A 16,007-nucleotide genomic window follows, 5' to 3' on the forward strand; every position below is an offset into this window, starting at 1 on the left:
GACGAGGAAGAGGGGACGAAGGACTAATGATTTCTATAAAATAAGTGTGACAGCAGGAGCTTTTTCTTTGTTTAGCTACTGTTGAAAATGACTCAGCGTTTTTTTCCCCTCTTTATCTCTATCTATGATGCGATAACCCAATGTTTCAGTGACACCCACCCCTGTACTCTGCATAGGAGAAAATAGCCTATCATTAGGGATGGCGCATCAGCCTAATGAGAAGCGGCGGTGAATGGAGGCGAGAGCAATTGTGAGTGTGTTGCCTTGGGCCTCACTGTCATTTTCCAGGAAAATGCCAAAAGTGGACATTAATTATTTCGCATCTCCCTTTGACTCCATTGAGAAAAAAAATGTGGACAAGAGGGTCCAAGAGCAATGGGTGCCCACACATTTTTCAAGCGAGCTAGACCTCTAAATGGGTGCATGGCCTCAAACCCGGGGTGACGCACCCAAAACACATGCCCGTCGCTGCGGCTCGGTGTTATTTAATGCTGATAGCACTCGAGCTCCCCCTGAGAGCGGCACAGGGCTGATAACTCATTAGAGAGCCGGAAGGGGAGAAAAGAAATGGGAGATAAAGAGAGGGAAAAACAGAGAGAAAGTCAAGCAGGGACACATTGTGGGCAAGTAAGTGTAACATGTTTGCTTCTGTAATTGCATGTTTGAGTGATGTCACACTCGCTGTTTTTCTTTCTGAATAATTTGAGGCTTCTTCAATATCAGATTACATATTGGAAGCAGGCTGTGACCTTTAAGATGGAAATGCCAAAAAGCAGCAAAAATCCAGAAACTGTGAATCTTCCAGACACCAATTATTTTTCGGTGTGCGTGTGTGTGTGTGTGTGTGTGTGTGTGTGTGGTTGTGCCTGAGACAGACATTTTGTATGCCTGGTGTGTAAGATAGAGATTAAATTGCTATACCAAAGTAATATGAAAATGTGTGTATGGCAATGAGACACAATGGATAAGGGAACAATCCATCACTGTTTATGAGTCTACTGTGTAGGAAAATATATCTGAACACCTGCAGACAACGTGTGGGGGTTCTTTTACAACTTTTTCACAAAGTTGTTGTCTCCTACACATCTGACAAAGTCCAAGATATCTTAAGTGTGGAAAAAAAGAGACCGCGATTTGAGCGGTACAAGGGCATTCTGTGCATTGTAGAACAACTGAATCTTAATTAAACGCCAACCTCCTACATATGCACGAAAAGACACATATAGAAATACACAAATAGTAATTCAGTGCTCTAGCATGGCTTACCGTAATCCTTTGGCACCACCACGGTGTACAGACATGTTCTCGCACGGCTGTAGTTGCCAGGGTAACCAGGAGACAAGACAACTCCCTCCAAACCCGAGTACTGTCCACCACACGGAGCTGGAGAGAGACACAGAGACGAGACATGAAGATACAGGGCCGACAGAGAATAAGGTCCGTTCCATTCCTCCTCCAGCTCCCGCTTCTCCATCGCCTCTCTTCCATTACTCCTAAATTACTTTTCTTGTCTGATTGGGTTTTTGGAGTTGGAGAGGTCCCTGGTGTTTGCCAGAGTGAAATTGCAATGTTTTCCAAGTGTCCCTGTGGGTTAGTCTGGGTTAAGATGAGGCCCCTCTCTGCTTAAAGCCCCTATAAAATGCCCTGCCGATGCTTGCATTTCCATGATCTCGTGTGTGTGAAAATGTGTCCTGTATGTGCACCTGCCGCTTCACACTGCCGAGAGCCGGATTTGGTGGTGTCAGGAATCTTTTTTCCAGCTTTCCAGGGGAATATGCACAGCGTGTGTCAGGGAGATGTCAGAGAACAGGAGAAAAACAGGTTCTGTGTGTGTGAGGGGCAGATATGCAAAACCAGTGCCTCTCTTCAAACTGCAGATTAAATTAAAGCTACACCCTCATCTATTAGCATTAGCAAAACCCACACAGCTCTGCACATATTCCTGTAGGACATATGTTTTTGCAAACACCACATAATCATGCATGGATTTGTACATGTGACGAAAGCATAAGCCCTGATTGCGACGGTGTTCCTATCAACAGTCTCCAGGTGACGGTGTTTACCGATGCAGATGGGTTTGGGTTTGTTCCAGCTGGGCTTGCCGTCTCCCCCCATGATGCAAGTGAGGGTTTGGTCTCCCTCTAGTGTGTAGCCACTGTCGCAGTGGTAGGTGACAGCGGAGCCCAGCTTGAGGTCGGCGCCCACCCGAGTCCCGTTGCGCACCACGCCCGGCTCGAAGCAGGACTCCCTGGGGTTCTCTGTGGAGAGAGGTAACACGGTGGAAAATCAGCGACAGAAGGAAAGTGAGCAGGTATTCAATAATACGCTCTTTTTTTTTTGCATCAAGTTGCAGCGGTGGTCCAGGAATAGAAATTGTTTTTTTTGCCTGAGGATCCTGATATTCTGGGATCTCCTCCGTCGCTTACTTTGACCGTTTGTTCCACTACCCTGTGCTTTCCTCTCTCAGTAAATATATCTCACTGACTGCCACTTTCCTCTCCAGCCCTTGACGGTGCCCTTTCATCTGTGGCTGCTGGAGGTACGTATGGCTGAGTAGACGGACAGGCAGCTGATTGAGAGTGGCATTGCTCTGGCCCAAGGTCTGCTGACTGCACACAACCGCCTCTCACACAACGCTTGGCAGTGCAGTCGACTAGAGAAGACAATGCACATACGCAAGCTTTCTTTCGCAAACACACATACACACACACACACACACACACTCTCACACTGTATCTAACCACATATCAATCACCACTCGTGAGGTCGTAAGAAAGATGTCTCGCTCAATCTACTGTCCAATTGTTCTCAGGTGGAAAATGTGCATGTTAGAGGAGGCCTGTCAATTTGGCACACTTCACTTCCTCACTGCTAAAATAAACACAGGAGAAATGCCTAAAGCAATTTAGCTCAATCTTAAACACAGCTCGCTCAAGTTTCACAGCTAACTTCAATATTTGATGACTTCACACACACACACACACACACATATGAAAGGGAAACTGAGTTAAATGTTTGTTTTTTTATCAGAGACTTCAATGATATTACAGAACCTCAGAGAAATGTGCCTAATCTAAATATCAACTAGCTAAAAGCTAACTTTGGAAACAAACGGTGTTCATCCTTGTGTAAAGGTCAATTGGGATGCTGGCAAAGACTGCTATGAGAGCGTGGGCCAGGCAGGTGGTCTGTCTGTATGTCCCCGGGGGCGCCTGTTCTAGACAGGTCGAGCCCTTTCACTGGCTGCTGTAGACCTGAACCCTTCCCCTCGCCCCCCTCTGCCATTAAAACAGCACACCTGGCAGGAGACAGCAGAGGCGTGATGGATGTAGCGGGCATGAGTTGCCGACTGGTCCTGCACACAAGCTAGCGGTGAGAAGGTTGGTCACTTCGGTGGAGATGGACGATTTAACAAGCCTTTGCCTCGGGACATTTGTAGGTGTGGGAGAAAGTGGGCGAGTGGCATCATCTGTTTTGGGAACTACTAAAAGGATTTTAAGTGATGTGATGCAAAGTGAAAATTAGCCCATGAGTTTGTGAAGGGATTGGATTGGACAGATGTGAGTGCTTGTATGTGTGTCCATATCTGTGTCTGTGTGTGTGTGAGATCTAAATGTGGCTCAGACATGGTATGTTTCCGCCCACATATTTCCCTGGAGAGCCTAATCAGACATGGCTGGAGAAACGGAAGCAGAAAGATGTAACGATTGCTTGGTAAAGAGGCTGAAGGCACCTCAGGTGGATTGTGTAATGTCTTTTTCAGTGGCGGGCTGACCAAATACTAGCCGGGCCAACTCGTCATCACACCGCTCTCTCACCAAGCAGACCCTAACCAGCAGCCAAACATGCTTTTCTGCCGTGTTGTTTGTCTAAAACTGAGGAGGTCATTTATGTATTATTTGGTTATGGTTCATTAGTGTGGAGAATTAGAATTGGGGAGAGGGAGGGAGGTTTTTCTGCACCACACACTGGGTCCATCTGCTCTACCAGATTGGCCATACAATACCACACACTATCACACACGGCAGAAGATATTGCTAAGTTAAGGGGTAGGCTCTGTAACAGTGTCTCACTCCATCGGTATGCGGTCTGCGAATGAACAGGTAGTGTTTTGATAACAGTTGAAACTTGTATAGATCAAATCCCACCTCAACAGCGGCCTAGAAACAGAGAGCTCAGGGTTGATCGGAAATTGGTTAAACGTCAGATACCTTAAACAGCTCTAATTGAGTCTGGGAGATTTAGGAAGATTTACCACTGTTCTCTCAAGCAAAGCCCTTAACGAAGAAGCCCAGTCTAATTTAGAGCTTGTTCAGCCTCTGTATATTTGTTAGGGAAAGGCTTTAACATACGGGCACGGAGGCGTTTCCCTGTGAGGCTGGAACAAAAGCAGAAAGCACAGATGTGTTGTGTAATCCTTAAACCAGCTGGCTGTGATCATTCTGCACGTGTGCAGGACAGCCTATCCTCGTGTGAGCAAATACATTTGGGTCGGCCGAACAACATGCTGCGGTCAGCCGAGCATAGACACGAGACAACAAAGCGCTGTTTGCTGTAATTTATGAGGAGACTTTTGTGCAGCTGCAAAGCATTGATCAAAAAGAGCATAGGGACACATGCTGTCGGCTTTTCGTTTTCATAACTCTTTGTGTTACTCGGCTACCAGAGGAGCCACAGATCAATAGTGACGCCGGAGCAGACTGGAGCAGAGCTGGGAAGGGTGCTGATCAGGACGCTGCAGCATACCCCAATCTTTCTCTGAAGCAATTTTCACACCACTAATCTCACTCGCTTTGGACTAGACACAAAAGAAAGTTAAAAAAAAAACAATCTGCAAGGTCGATAAGCAGAGAGGGTAAATCCATTCTCACTCTGCCAGCGGAAGAATTCTAAAACATGAGTTGTTAAGGGGATAAAGCTTCACATACTATTTAAATTTCACAGTTTGTTCAGAATCTTAAGACACTGGAGATGAAAAACCGAGAATAAAAGACTCCTACACCTGGAGACACAGACAGATAAAGTCTGAGTACCCCAAAGCTTGATCGTTTGTCCAATTAGGCAAATACTGTGTTCTCATTCTTCTGACCAAAGAGGTTCCCACCTGTGTACTGCAGCACAAATCCATTGCTGCTGAGGGAAGCATCGCTGCGGAAAGCCAGGAAGAGAGTGTTGGAGCTGCTCTCGATGCGATCGGGAACGTCCGTGCCGTAGAAACTACCCAGCAGGGGGCCGAGGGAGTCCGGCCCGTCGTATATATGAAGGAAGTCATAACTGGGCTCCAAGCTGAACCTGGGTAACGAAGCGCAAACAGAAGCTACATTAACATTTGCAGCTCCAGGAGTCATAATGAGGTTTGAGGTAGAAGGATCAAATATTATTGAACATACACGGACTCATATAGTGTTTGTGTGGTGTGCTACTACAGCTTACTGGTTGAAGCTCAGAGCGATGACATAGTCCTGTGTGACGCTCACTCTCCAGTCACACTCCCTCCCATGGGGGTAAGGTTCGGGATAGTCCGGAGACAGAATGAGACCGCTAGGACCGGTCAGGTTCCCACCGCACGGAGCTAGGAAAAGACATAAGTGTATACATTAGAATTATTAAAACTGTTAAAACCACTGGAACACAATTTTTCAGCCACTGTATTAATATAATCATCATTCTGTGACCCAAAAATTGTACGATGGTGTTCAATCAAATATAAATAATTGGCCATACACTGCCTTTATTACCTGTCTTATTTTTAAATGCATACAAAGTCAATTCTTAAAACGAGCAGATTCTCAACCAACTGATTAGCCAATTCCTAATATATGCTAATGTGGAAAGCACAAAAACAAACGCACAGCTACATAAAGTTTCCAAAGGCTTTAGGAAACACCCACTCCCAGGGAGATACATTGTTTAAACTGTAAATCATAGTCTCCTGATTTACGGATATTGCTCTCCTATATGAAGTCATAGTGACAGACGCTTAAGTGAGACGTAGCTAAAGCCTATTGACACTGCTCACAATATTCTCACCTGTGACTGTCAGGCAACTGTCCTTCCTAACCCCTCACCAAACACTATCAAGCTAATTAAGCTAAGACCTAATTAAACCAGGCAGCTAATTACAAGCTCTTAATTGCCATTGTTACTTCCCATTGTTTTGTAGGGCATTAAATGTGATCGTATATTAAACAAAGACAGTAAAAGAGTGCAGGTCTGAGCTTCTATTGAGAGACAGGATAATCAGATCGCTCTGTCTGCTGCAGCAGCTTCAGGAATCGTCTAGGGAACGAAGCAATTGTGTTTGCCTCTTAGGATTCACTTAAGGAGTCTGTTAGGTAATCAAGTTAGGAATCTTTATTGTCTACCTGTTTCAGACCAGCAAGTGAGTGATATCGTATACTGCATTAGGGAAGGTGTAAGGCACAGTCCACTTCATGAAACCATTTTTATAAATTCTCTGCTGTCATAAATGATTATGTTATTTAAAATCTTATAAACATAAAGTTTATCCATAAAAAAATGTGGGTTTATAAAACTGCAGGTAGTACATGTTCCTAATGCTCTTACTCTATATTTATATATCTACTTTAGATCTGAAGCGAGATATATTTGAACAAAAAAGACAATTTAATTTCATGATATAGTTAATATAGTTAAACCTTTTTATTTTGGTCTGTTTAACAACCTGAATGACACATTTTAGAGGAGTAATCCAAAACAACAAATGGTTGAAACAGCCTAATTACAGAGTGGAAGTTATTACATTAAAGCAGTCTTCAATTATTTGTTTCAACCATAGGTGTTTGATCTATATGATGGAACAAAAGTGCTTGTTCAATGTGAAATACCAAGATTTGTTATCAATATCACCCAGCCCGACATAATCCATGCGGCCTGACGAGCCAGAGCTGAGAATGCATGCTGTGGGAATACCTGTGCAGGTCGGAGGGTCCGGCTGCCAGAAGAAGCGTCCATTGATCTCTGTGCAGGTGATCCTGTTGGCCCCCTGCAGGACGTAGCCAGGATCACACTGGAACACCACGTGGTCCCCGGGCTCCCTGCTGTCTCCGCCGCGGGTCCCATTGGTGGGCAGGCCCGGATCATTGCAGGAGGTTGCAGTGGAGACTGAAGAACAAAGAGAAAATGCTCGATCACTGACATGAACGTGATACCAAGGTGATGAGAAGAGGCGTATTCGTTATGTTTTCTTTTTCCATATTCCTTAATCACTCTTTTTATCCTCACCAGAAAACTGCATAGCAAAGCCCTGCTTGCTTGTGAAGAAGTCTGTGGTGAACTGCAGGCTGACGGTGTTGAAGGTGCTGTGGGTGTCTGGGGGGAGCATTGAGCCACTCAGCTCCCTCAGCAGGACCCCTCCTCTTGAGGCCCATCCCAGATCCGAAGCACGTCGTGGACCTCCTCGGTGTGGTAAACAAGGAAATGCAGACTGTTGAAGAAAAGGACAAGAGAGTTTAGAGGCCATGATTTAGACATTAACCCCACGTGTCGCTCCTTAGGGAGAAAGATGTTTATTTGTTTACAGAAATATGGATGCTCTGATGAATGCCACCTTTAAATTGCGTCTTATTGTGTTCAAACACACTGTAGGTAATATTAATGGAAAGGTACTTGTGACCCAAGTCTATATCTTCAGCTTTTCCATTAAAAGCTTTAGTCAAGAGAAAAATCCAGCTCTAATTCTTCGTCGCTGGGGATTTAAAAAACATTCTGCCTCCTCAATCTTAAACATGTTTAATATCAAATCAGTAAATTCTTTGGGGAGAAAAAAGTAATAATGATGATAAAAAAGCATAACGTTTAAAACATTTTCAGGAAAGCAATTGACTATTTCTAAAAGGAAGGGGATTAGTCAAGGTGGAAATAAATGGATTAAATCAAACTAGTATTTTTTGTGTTTCTAAGTATCTAAGAAACAATGCAGACAAGGTTTCGTTTTGATCAAAGGAGACAAAAGGGATGAAGAAAAGACATTAAGAGCGAGATAAAAGGAGGGAACCGAATAGTGTTTTAAGGAAAATCACAGACCCCAGAGTCAGAACATTGAATCGATGTTCCACGATGTCAGTCAAGCAGTTTCATCTGTCACGGCATTTCATAATTTTCATTCCAGACGTCAGAAAGATGATGCTGTCAAAATATCTAGCCTTCACTTTGGTGCAGACAGCTGGTGGTCCGCTGGATGTCAAACGTACTGTCTTTGTGTGTGAGTGTGCGCCAGTCTCAATGCAGTGGATTTACAATAATATATTGCTTGGAGTCATGTGTAAGTATGTGTTTTAGACAGGCTCAGCGGGGACTAAATGGATAGAAAATAGTATTGATATACATGAAATGACAGACTGGTGGTGATGTGGACATGGGAGACTCAATATGAAAGGACTTATTTAAAGGCAGACTGTTCTCAGCAACTTTATCCTGCGGTAATGGCTCAAACGTTTAGAATAAATCATAACAATGTTTATGTCATTTCATTTAATTCACGCCTCAGACTTTTCACTCACGGAGACGCACTGTTGTCCTGCATGCCTTAAAAATACAAAAAATGGAACACGAGATGAAGGTGTACTAAAAAAAAAGGAAAACAATTGTGTTGAACTGAATTTGACTCCTCTGATTCACACACAAAGCATTTAGTAAAAAACAACACTGTTGTTTGCCTTTTCAAATTCAAGACAACAAAAGAAAACTTTGCCTCTAATGTGGCGTCAAATGCTCTGGATGATGTGTGACGTCGTACACGCATGTCACAGAGACACCGAGAAACTCTGATTGGCTGGGTAAATATGTTTGACCTAGAATGGCACAATTCAAGAAAGTCATCCCAAAAATGATGGAAATGTATAATATCTGTTTTTCTGACTTCTAAATTAATTGAGATGAAAAAGAGCTTGTAGAAAATAAAATAAAGACAAAGTCATTATAAAAAACAATTTGCCCTGAAGCAAATTTCTGACTCTCCCTCATGTTTCAATAATTTCACTTTTATTAAAATAAACAAAACTCATTGTAATAAAATTCAAAAAAACCCGTCTGTGGAGCTTAAATGTTTTCTATAACTGTCCACATCAAGTACTCGTTTTTTCCCCATATCATTTTATATTCAATCTAACGACCACTCATCTGTTTGTTAGTCATCCAGAGGGAGTTATGGTACTCGTTGGGCTTTTAGTATCCTCACATTTACGAAGCCTTGAGCTACAGATGATGTGGAGGAAACCAGCAACCCACTGATATGTCAGGTTTTGCAACAAGTTCCTACTGTTTCTGCATAATTGGTGTCAGCCTCCGATTCACATACTGTCTGATGTGTAATCAGACGCCAGAGGCTACCCAACAATGTACGGTGTGTGTGGATACTGTACATAACCTACATGACAAGTCCTGTTGCAAAGCCTGTAAAAAACAGTGCACATAAAACAAACACGTGCAGTCAGGCGCACTAGTGCATGCTCACGCAAATGTAAAGTGATAGGTATATTTTTAAGGGATTACTGTTGCTGTATTACATGCCTTTATATAAAGGATCCACGCCTGTCAAACAGAGGCAGAGGGAGAGACAGAGAGTAGAAGCATTAAACTCCAAACTCTTCAAAGGAGTACATTGCATGTTTCAGCTTTCATTATCTGAAGAACTGGCATACATGCAATTCCTATTCTCCCCACTCAGTATTTGTTGTACAGTTATCTAGCTAACATTCACTGAAGTATAAATAACACCCTTTGATAAACACGTAATAGGTGAAGGTGTAGCCACTGAGCATTGGCCATCTATTAACTAAAACATATTTCTGTATGTAGCACAGACAAACTTATCTGAAGCTTATGTACTTGCAGGTTGAATCCCCTGAGTGTCAGTTGGATAAAAGTGTCATTAAAAGCTTGAAGCTCTACTAAAATGATAACCTTGCACCTAGAATTACCGTTACCAGTCAATATGTAATGCATATCCATGTCTGTCCAACATGTGATCCTATTAGGCATGTATTTAATTGTTATAATTAGCATATTGATTCTTACATTTGTGGCTAAATAAAATATTCCGGAGGTACTATTTGCACCCAGGTGAAAATAGCTACACTATAGGTATTCGGCTATTTACAGCCCCTACTCCCCAAACCCCCTTTCCCCACTCCCTTCGTCACATGATGCAGTAAAACGTGGAACTAGGCTAATAAGTCCAAATGTAAGTATTTGTTGTGAAGGATACATGGAACACAAAATATAGCTTTTACAATAACGCTGTTTTCTCACTGTCTGTGGCATTTAAATGAAATGTGCAAATAGTTTCAATTCAGAAGATTGTAAGGAACAGTAAGTTGAAAATGTATGTGTATATTTTAAAGGTTGTGTGTATGTACTAATAAAGGAATTACATTGTTGACTATAGTCACCCGGGTGCAGTAACATCTGCCAGAATGATTTCCGGTCATAGCGTACACTTTGACCACCAACATCTTATCAGTTCATCCTCGAGTCCAGAAGCCCTTGAGCGTTTCAGAGATCTTGCTTCCACTAGAATGGTTCAGACAAACTTGGAAACATATTGCCCCTGGCTGTGCCGTCGCATGAGCGGAGGCATAAAAACAGCAGCACATAAAACACGGGGAAAAGACATAAGAGAGAGAGCAAGCTGAACCTCTACACTTCTCCTCCGCACTCTAACACACAACCCGACCTAAATTACAAGGCTCACCTTTGTGATTCCTCTTGTGTTACGGAGAATCAACACCAACGTGTATTGAGAGTTAGAGAAGACAACCGTTTCATTTGACTAGGATGGCACTAGGTTAAAGATTGGATAGGTTAGTGTCAACAACTCAGTGGTTTTCCAATTCACAAATGTGGGTGTGAAAGTGATCCTTCTTTAGCAAGTAGTGCTGAGGAGGAGCACTTCAGAAGGGTTATTGACCCTGAAACACACCAGACAATGACAAGCCGTACTACCTGGCAGCTCCCAAGAGCAAGGGGCCAGAGCTTTGGCAGGTAACACCTCTGGAGTATGTTCATTAAATCTGCTCAAATACAAACAATTAAGGTGAAATAATTATCTTTAAAGATGGTGTTAATGAGTTGGAGAATACAAAATCATGGAATTTGTCTAAAATGTTTTCTAAAAAAGATCACTTCATATTAAACGTTACTATAACTACTTAAAACACATTGATGAAAAAAGTTGTACAGTGCTAATTCTCTGATTAGTGTACAATTTCTGATGTAACTTTGATACCAGTCCTGGTTTATCTTAGCATTGTAAAAAACACATGATTAAATTCTGCTTCCACTTGCCGTTGTGTGATCTCCATCCACCATCCTGGCGTGTCTCCATTCCTCTGTGACCAAAGCTTGTGTTAGAAGGCCTCCCTCCCTGACGTGTAAGCACCTCAGGCAGTGGGATGCTTGTTATGAAACCCTGAGGTACTACAAACCCTTTACCTATGCTCCACCTTCCGGTACTCTAGAGAGGAGGTGCTGAAGTGTTTTCAAAGATGTATCGGCATTAATATAAAGAGAATATTTTCAGATATATGTACCGTATACCTTTCTGCATAGATTATTAATGTGCATGTGCAGCAGGGCTTTGTGAATCCAGACAGTATAGAGGAGTTGAGTGAGTAAAAGGATGAGCAATCTTTGAATCAAACACTGATACCGTGTTGGATCCATGCTCCTGTGCTGACTTGTTTTAATGCAACCTTCAGGAGTGTCAAACACCGAATGGCATCATGTTCTACTTCCAGATTTATGAGTGGAAACCAAGATGGAAGGATGGGTCGACGTACGTTGAGGGAAAGCAGAAGGTGAGGGAGAGAACAAAAACAAGACCGGCGTTAATCATTGCCGCGCTGCCGGAAGAGGAGGATGATGGCAGAGATAAGAGGTTGATGGAGAGCAGAGGAAGCTCGGAAAGGATGGAGGGATTTGTGCTGAGCAGTCGGATGGATAGGATGGACGTGGGCTGCATGTTAGGATAATTGGTTCCTTTTATACAAGATCTAAATAGCCCATCTCTCCTTGTCACTTTTTGAGAGTGAAGCCGGGATAAGGAGATGGTGAAAAAGAGAAGATGGGGAGAGGATAAAAGCGATGCAGGCCGGAAGCAAGAGGAATGTTGAAAGGGGCTTGTACGAATCTATCCGTCTTTCTCTTTCATCTGCATCAGGTGTGGGGCCGGCAGACCACACCCTCCTTTCTTTTCAATAAAGCAATCCTATTGGCTTTCTTTATTGAGTTTCTTTTTTTGTCTTGCTTTTGTTGCTCTGTGATGCAACAGCTACCTCTAAAATGTGTGTGTGTGTGTGTGTGTGTGTGTGTGTGTGTGTGTGTGTGTGTGTGTGTGTGTGTGTGTGTGTGTGTGTGTGTGTGTGTGTGTGTGTGTGTGTGAGAGCAGAGTGTGTGTACAGGTTGTTAAATTGGAAAGCCAGTCACAGGAAGTTGTTCATCGCAGAGGATCTAAGGAGTCAAGTGTGAGGCTTCCAGTGGGGAAAGTCCATGTTTTTTAGACACTTTCTCCACTTAACACAAAGGCTGCCGGGTGAAGTGGAACAGGTGGGGGGGGGGACGCCTGGGTTACAGGAGGGAGGAATAAAACCACAGGTTGAGAGGAGTAGGATTACTGTTTATTATTATTATTAGTATTATTTCTCAGCAAGAAAAATAAAAGTGTGCACTGTTTAAGATCGTAGAATTTCAAGTTGAGGCTAACGGGCTTTCCTTTTTACGTGTGCCTTTTCCTAAAGAGATAAATAATAAGCTGAATCAAATATCGGAGGATTTGCAGAGAGGGGATGAGAAGGGGTAACAGAGGGATGGAAAATATTTCTCAGGTCTCTTTTGATTCTGCCTGAATTATTTTGTATTCATATGGGAAACCGGAAAAGAAATCGCTCTCACATGAATACAAAACAGTCTAGCTGCAATCAGGAGTCTTGTGGGGAATCTTCAGTGTATGTGTGCATGAAGACGATAAATAAGTAAGTATGTGAGGGGTGTATGGATGTGTGTCTTATAAGGTATGGGAAGATGAGGAAGAACAGAGATGGAGAGGAACCTTCAAACTTCCTGCTTTCCACCACTAATTAAGACGGTGTGTATACAGCCTGTGTCATGCTTGGAGCTACCCTCGTCAATATGTGTGGCCTCTGTGCGACTGTCCCTGTGGGATCATCCATCAAGGAGACACATCTTCATGAAGACACCAAGCACAGCAGACAGATCCGCCAACACACGGTGGTGTCGTCTTGACACTTGAACCGTCTTGTCCAGTTCTTGTACGGCAAAGGCACATGATGTAATCCCGTGAAAGCAGTGCTACCATTCAGATAAAAGGACAGCCGCTATTATTTTAAGGTAAAATGAATTTGTGGGATCAAAGTAGAGGTTAAAGAACAGACGCACACTTTAGCACCATCCATTTTCCACATTCATTCCTTATCGCTCAACTCCATCCCCAGCCATCACATCACCCTCATCTAATAAATCTATAACCTCATTTAAAAAGACCAAAATCCAAGACTGTATTTTCAACATACCCATCTGTTTAAAAACGTCACTGTTTAAAAGTATTTTGATTGGTCCAAAAACTTAAATTAGTTCTCAGGAAGATACAGACGCATGCACACACAAAGTTGACATACATTATATAACACTTTTTTTGGGGGTTGTGCAAACCCAAAGTAACATATGTGCATATTTATTTAAGGCTGAAGGAAATATGTCTTTGATACAGCATGACAAATGGGCGCTGCATTGCATTGGAGCAGTGCTGTGTGGCTCCTTAGGCTGATCCACCCTAAAGAAGTTTCCCTAAGCTTCGTTGTTGCTGTCAAGGCCAGCTGTGGGGAGCTGCTTGACAAAGTAGCATGTATTCACGGACAAATAAACGACACACACAGACACACACAGACACACACACACACACACTTTCTCCCTTGATGTTCCATAGACTGAACAGAGGAGATTTTTTGGGAGGTGATGGCAAATGTGATCTAATTAGAAACACTAACTCGCCATCACACGCTATCTCTCTTTTTATCTATTTCTCTCAGTACTGAGTTATAACTTTAGAAAAACTTAAAAATATATCATTTAACAACCTGTGGGCATGCACCGTGTAGCCTACATCCCTCCTTTGATCTTAGTAGCATTAACCAATGAGTGTTCTCTTGCTGAAATGGCTCATTACCTCCCTTATCCTCTCTATTGCTTTTTTATTGTTATCATATCTTTGTGTCTGTATTCCTCTCTCTGCCTCCCACCTACAGTATATTCCGTTTCCATCAATAACTCCCGGCTAACCAGTTGTGGGTTTCTCAGATGTCTGCTGTCACTCGTCACATCTCCCAGTATCTTGCAGCGGTTTCATTTGTATGCTACCTACAGGCTGCAACATTTGATATACAAGGAATCCCCGGGCTAATGCATTGCAAATTCTTCTCAATAATGAATTGCGAGGGTAGGATCAAAGGCACGGATACAGAGCATACCTTGCAGAGGAATCCCGGGGACCCAGAGGTAGCGAAGGCACTAATGAAGCAAAACTAGCAATCAGCAGGGACCGAGGAATGTCAGATGTGCTAGCTATGTGACGGCACGCTCACACAAATAGATCCATGCAGAAAATCACACATAACGGTGCAAAATTAGAGAAACGACACGGCAAAGTGAAAAAAAACAAGCATGCAGTGCAGTCTGAAGGTATTACAGAAACAGGTTGTTCATCTTTTTGCATACATTTATTGGATTTAACATAAAACATGTGCCAAAGCAAGTACTCGCTGACTTAAGTTGCTTGCACGACATCACCAGGGTAGATATTGAATTCTGCTACGGTCAAAAAATATTGACTATCATGTGAGTTTATTGTGAATGACTTGCTGTCCCCTAAAGTTGGCAAACTATTATTATCTATAGCATGTGTATAAAAAGTGCCAGGATTCATAAATGTCATATACTGTATGCTCCTCTAGGATGATCAAGTGATTATGTAGGAGAAGTTAATAGATTTATGAGAGGAGGTATTATAGCCCTGCGACTTAAACCATCTATTGTGCTCATCGCCTCCACACATGCTCCTTCATCCACACATGCATTTATGGATTCATCAGTATACTCCTTCCGCAGCACAGTTCCCACATGTACCTAGGCGTACACGCTTATTACATTAGTCTACAGCTCTGCTTCATGACAGTGCACAAACACAATTAATATTCCAAACACATCCCACACTCTGCTAGCTCAGTGTTTGTGGCTTAATGGCCGACTGTCTCAATGCCATCAAAACATGGGAGTTATCATAAACAGGCTGATATAGGACTGACTCATGGACAAAGAATGAGAACTTCAGGGTCAAAGTGTCCTTTTTCCACAAGGACACAGTCTAGTTAAATTGTACAGTACGGTACGGTATCCATCCATCCACCCTTAAAAGCAGTTCAAAATGTTGTCCAATGGCTGAAATAACTACTCTTTGAAGGGTCTTTCATGCTTTTAGGGTTTGTAAGGCCCCTGACACAAATACTTCAGTAGTAGTAGTTAAGTAGTGTTTGCGAAAACAAATGTCATATTTAGACGGGAGCAATCTATTGTTTGAGTATCCAGTGCAGAATATTGCCTGAAGTATGAAAATGAAATAAAGCACATTTCCAAACGTCAAAATAGAAATAGGAAGTTAGTCGAGGGTTAGCTCTATACCAACAGGAGCCACAGGAACGGGCACATCAACAAACATTTGCATACACGAGTGAATGCACTGAATGAATATAGAACAGGCACACGCGAGACCTCGCAGAGTCAATAGAGACGGATGGAAGCAATTTGGAAGGAAACTGAAGTGTGTCGCTAGTTATCCCTAAATTCCTATAACTTCAGACAGGAAAGCTACTGACACAGTAAAGAAAGCTTAGTTTTCCAAGCTGTTCTAAAACAATAATCACATTGGGGCAATAGGCTGGTTGTGTCACAGGGTAATGATAGAAGGTGCCTCTCTT

At 42.7% G+C, this 16,007-nt stretch overlaps 1 protein-coding gene across 1 annotated transcript in view; it reads right to left on the reverse strand.

Moving 5' to 3' along the window:
* Positions 1-16,007, reverse strand: part of csmd2 (CUB and Sushi multiple domains 2) — a 217,242-nt gene that overhangs the window by 62,674 nt on the left and 138,561 nt on the right. Inside the window, 7 exon segments of the mRNA XM_063899890.1 lie at positions 1,267-1,383; positions 2,064-2,258; positions 5,105-5,292; positions 5,434-5,572; positions 6,934-7,125; positions 7,246-7,380; positions 7,383-7,447. Of these exon segments, the coding sequence (XP_063755960.1) occupies positions 1,267-1,383; positions 2,064-2,258; positions 5,105-5,292; positions 5,434-5,572; positions 6,934-7,125; positions 7,246-7,380; positions 7,383-7,447 (1,031 nt within the window).

This window comes from Eleginops maclovinus, chromosome 13 (assembly GCF_036324505.1).
Source record: "Eleginops maclovinus isolate JMC-PN-2008 ecotype Puerto Natales chromosome 13, JC_Emac_rtc_rv5, whole genome shotgun sequence".
Classification (NCBI taxonomy): domain Eukaryota; kingdom Metazoa; phylum Chordata; class Actinopteri; order Perciformes; family Eleginopidae; genus Eleginops; species Eleginops maclovinus.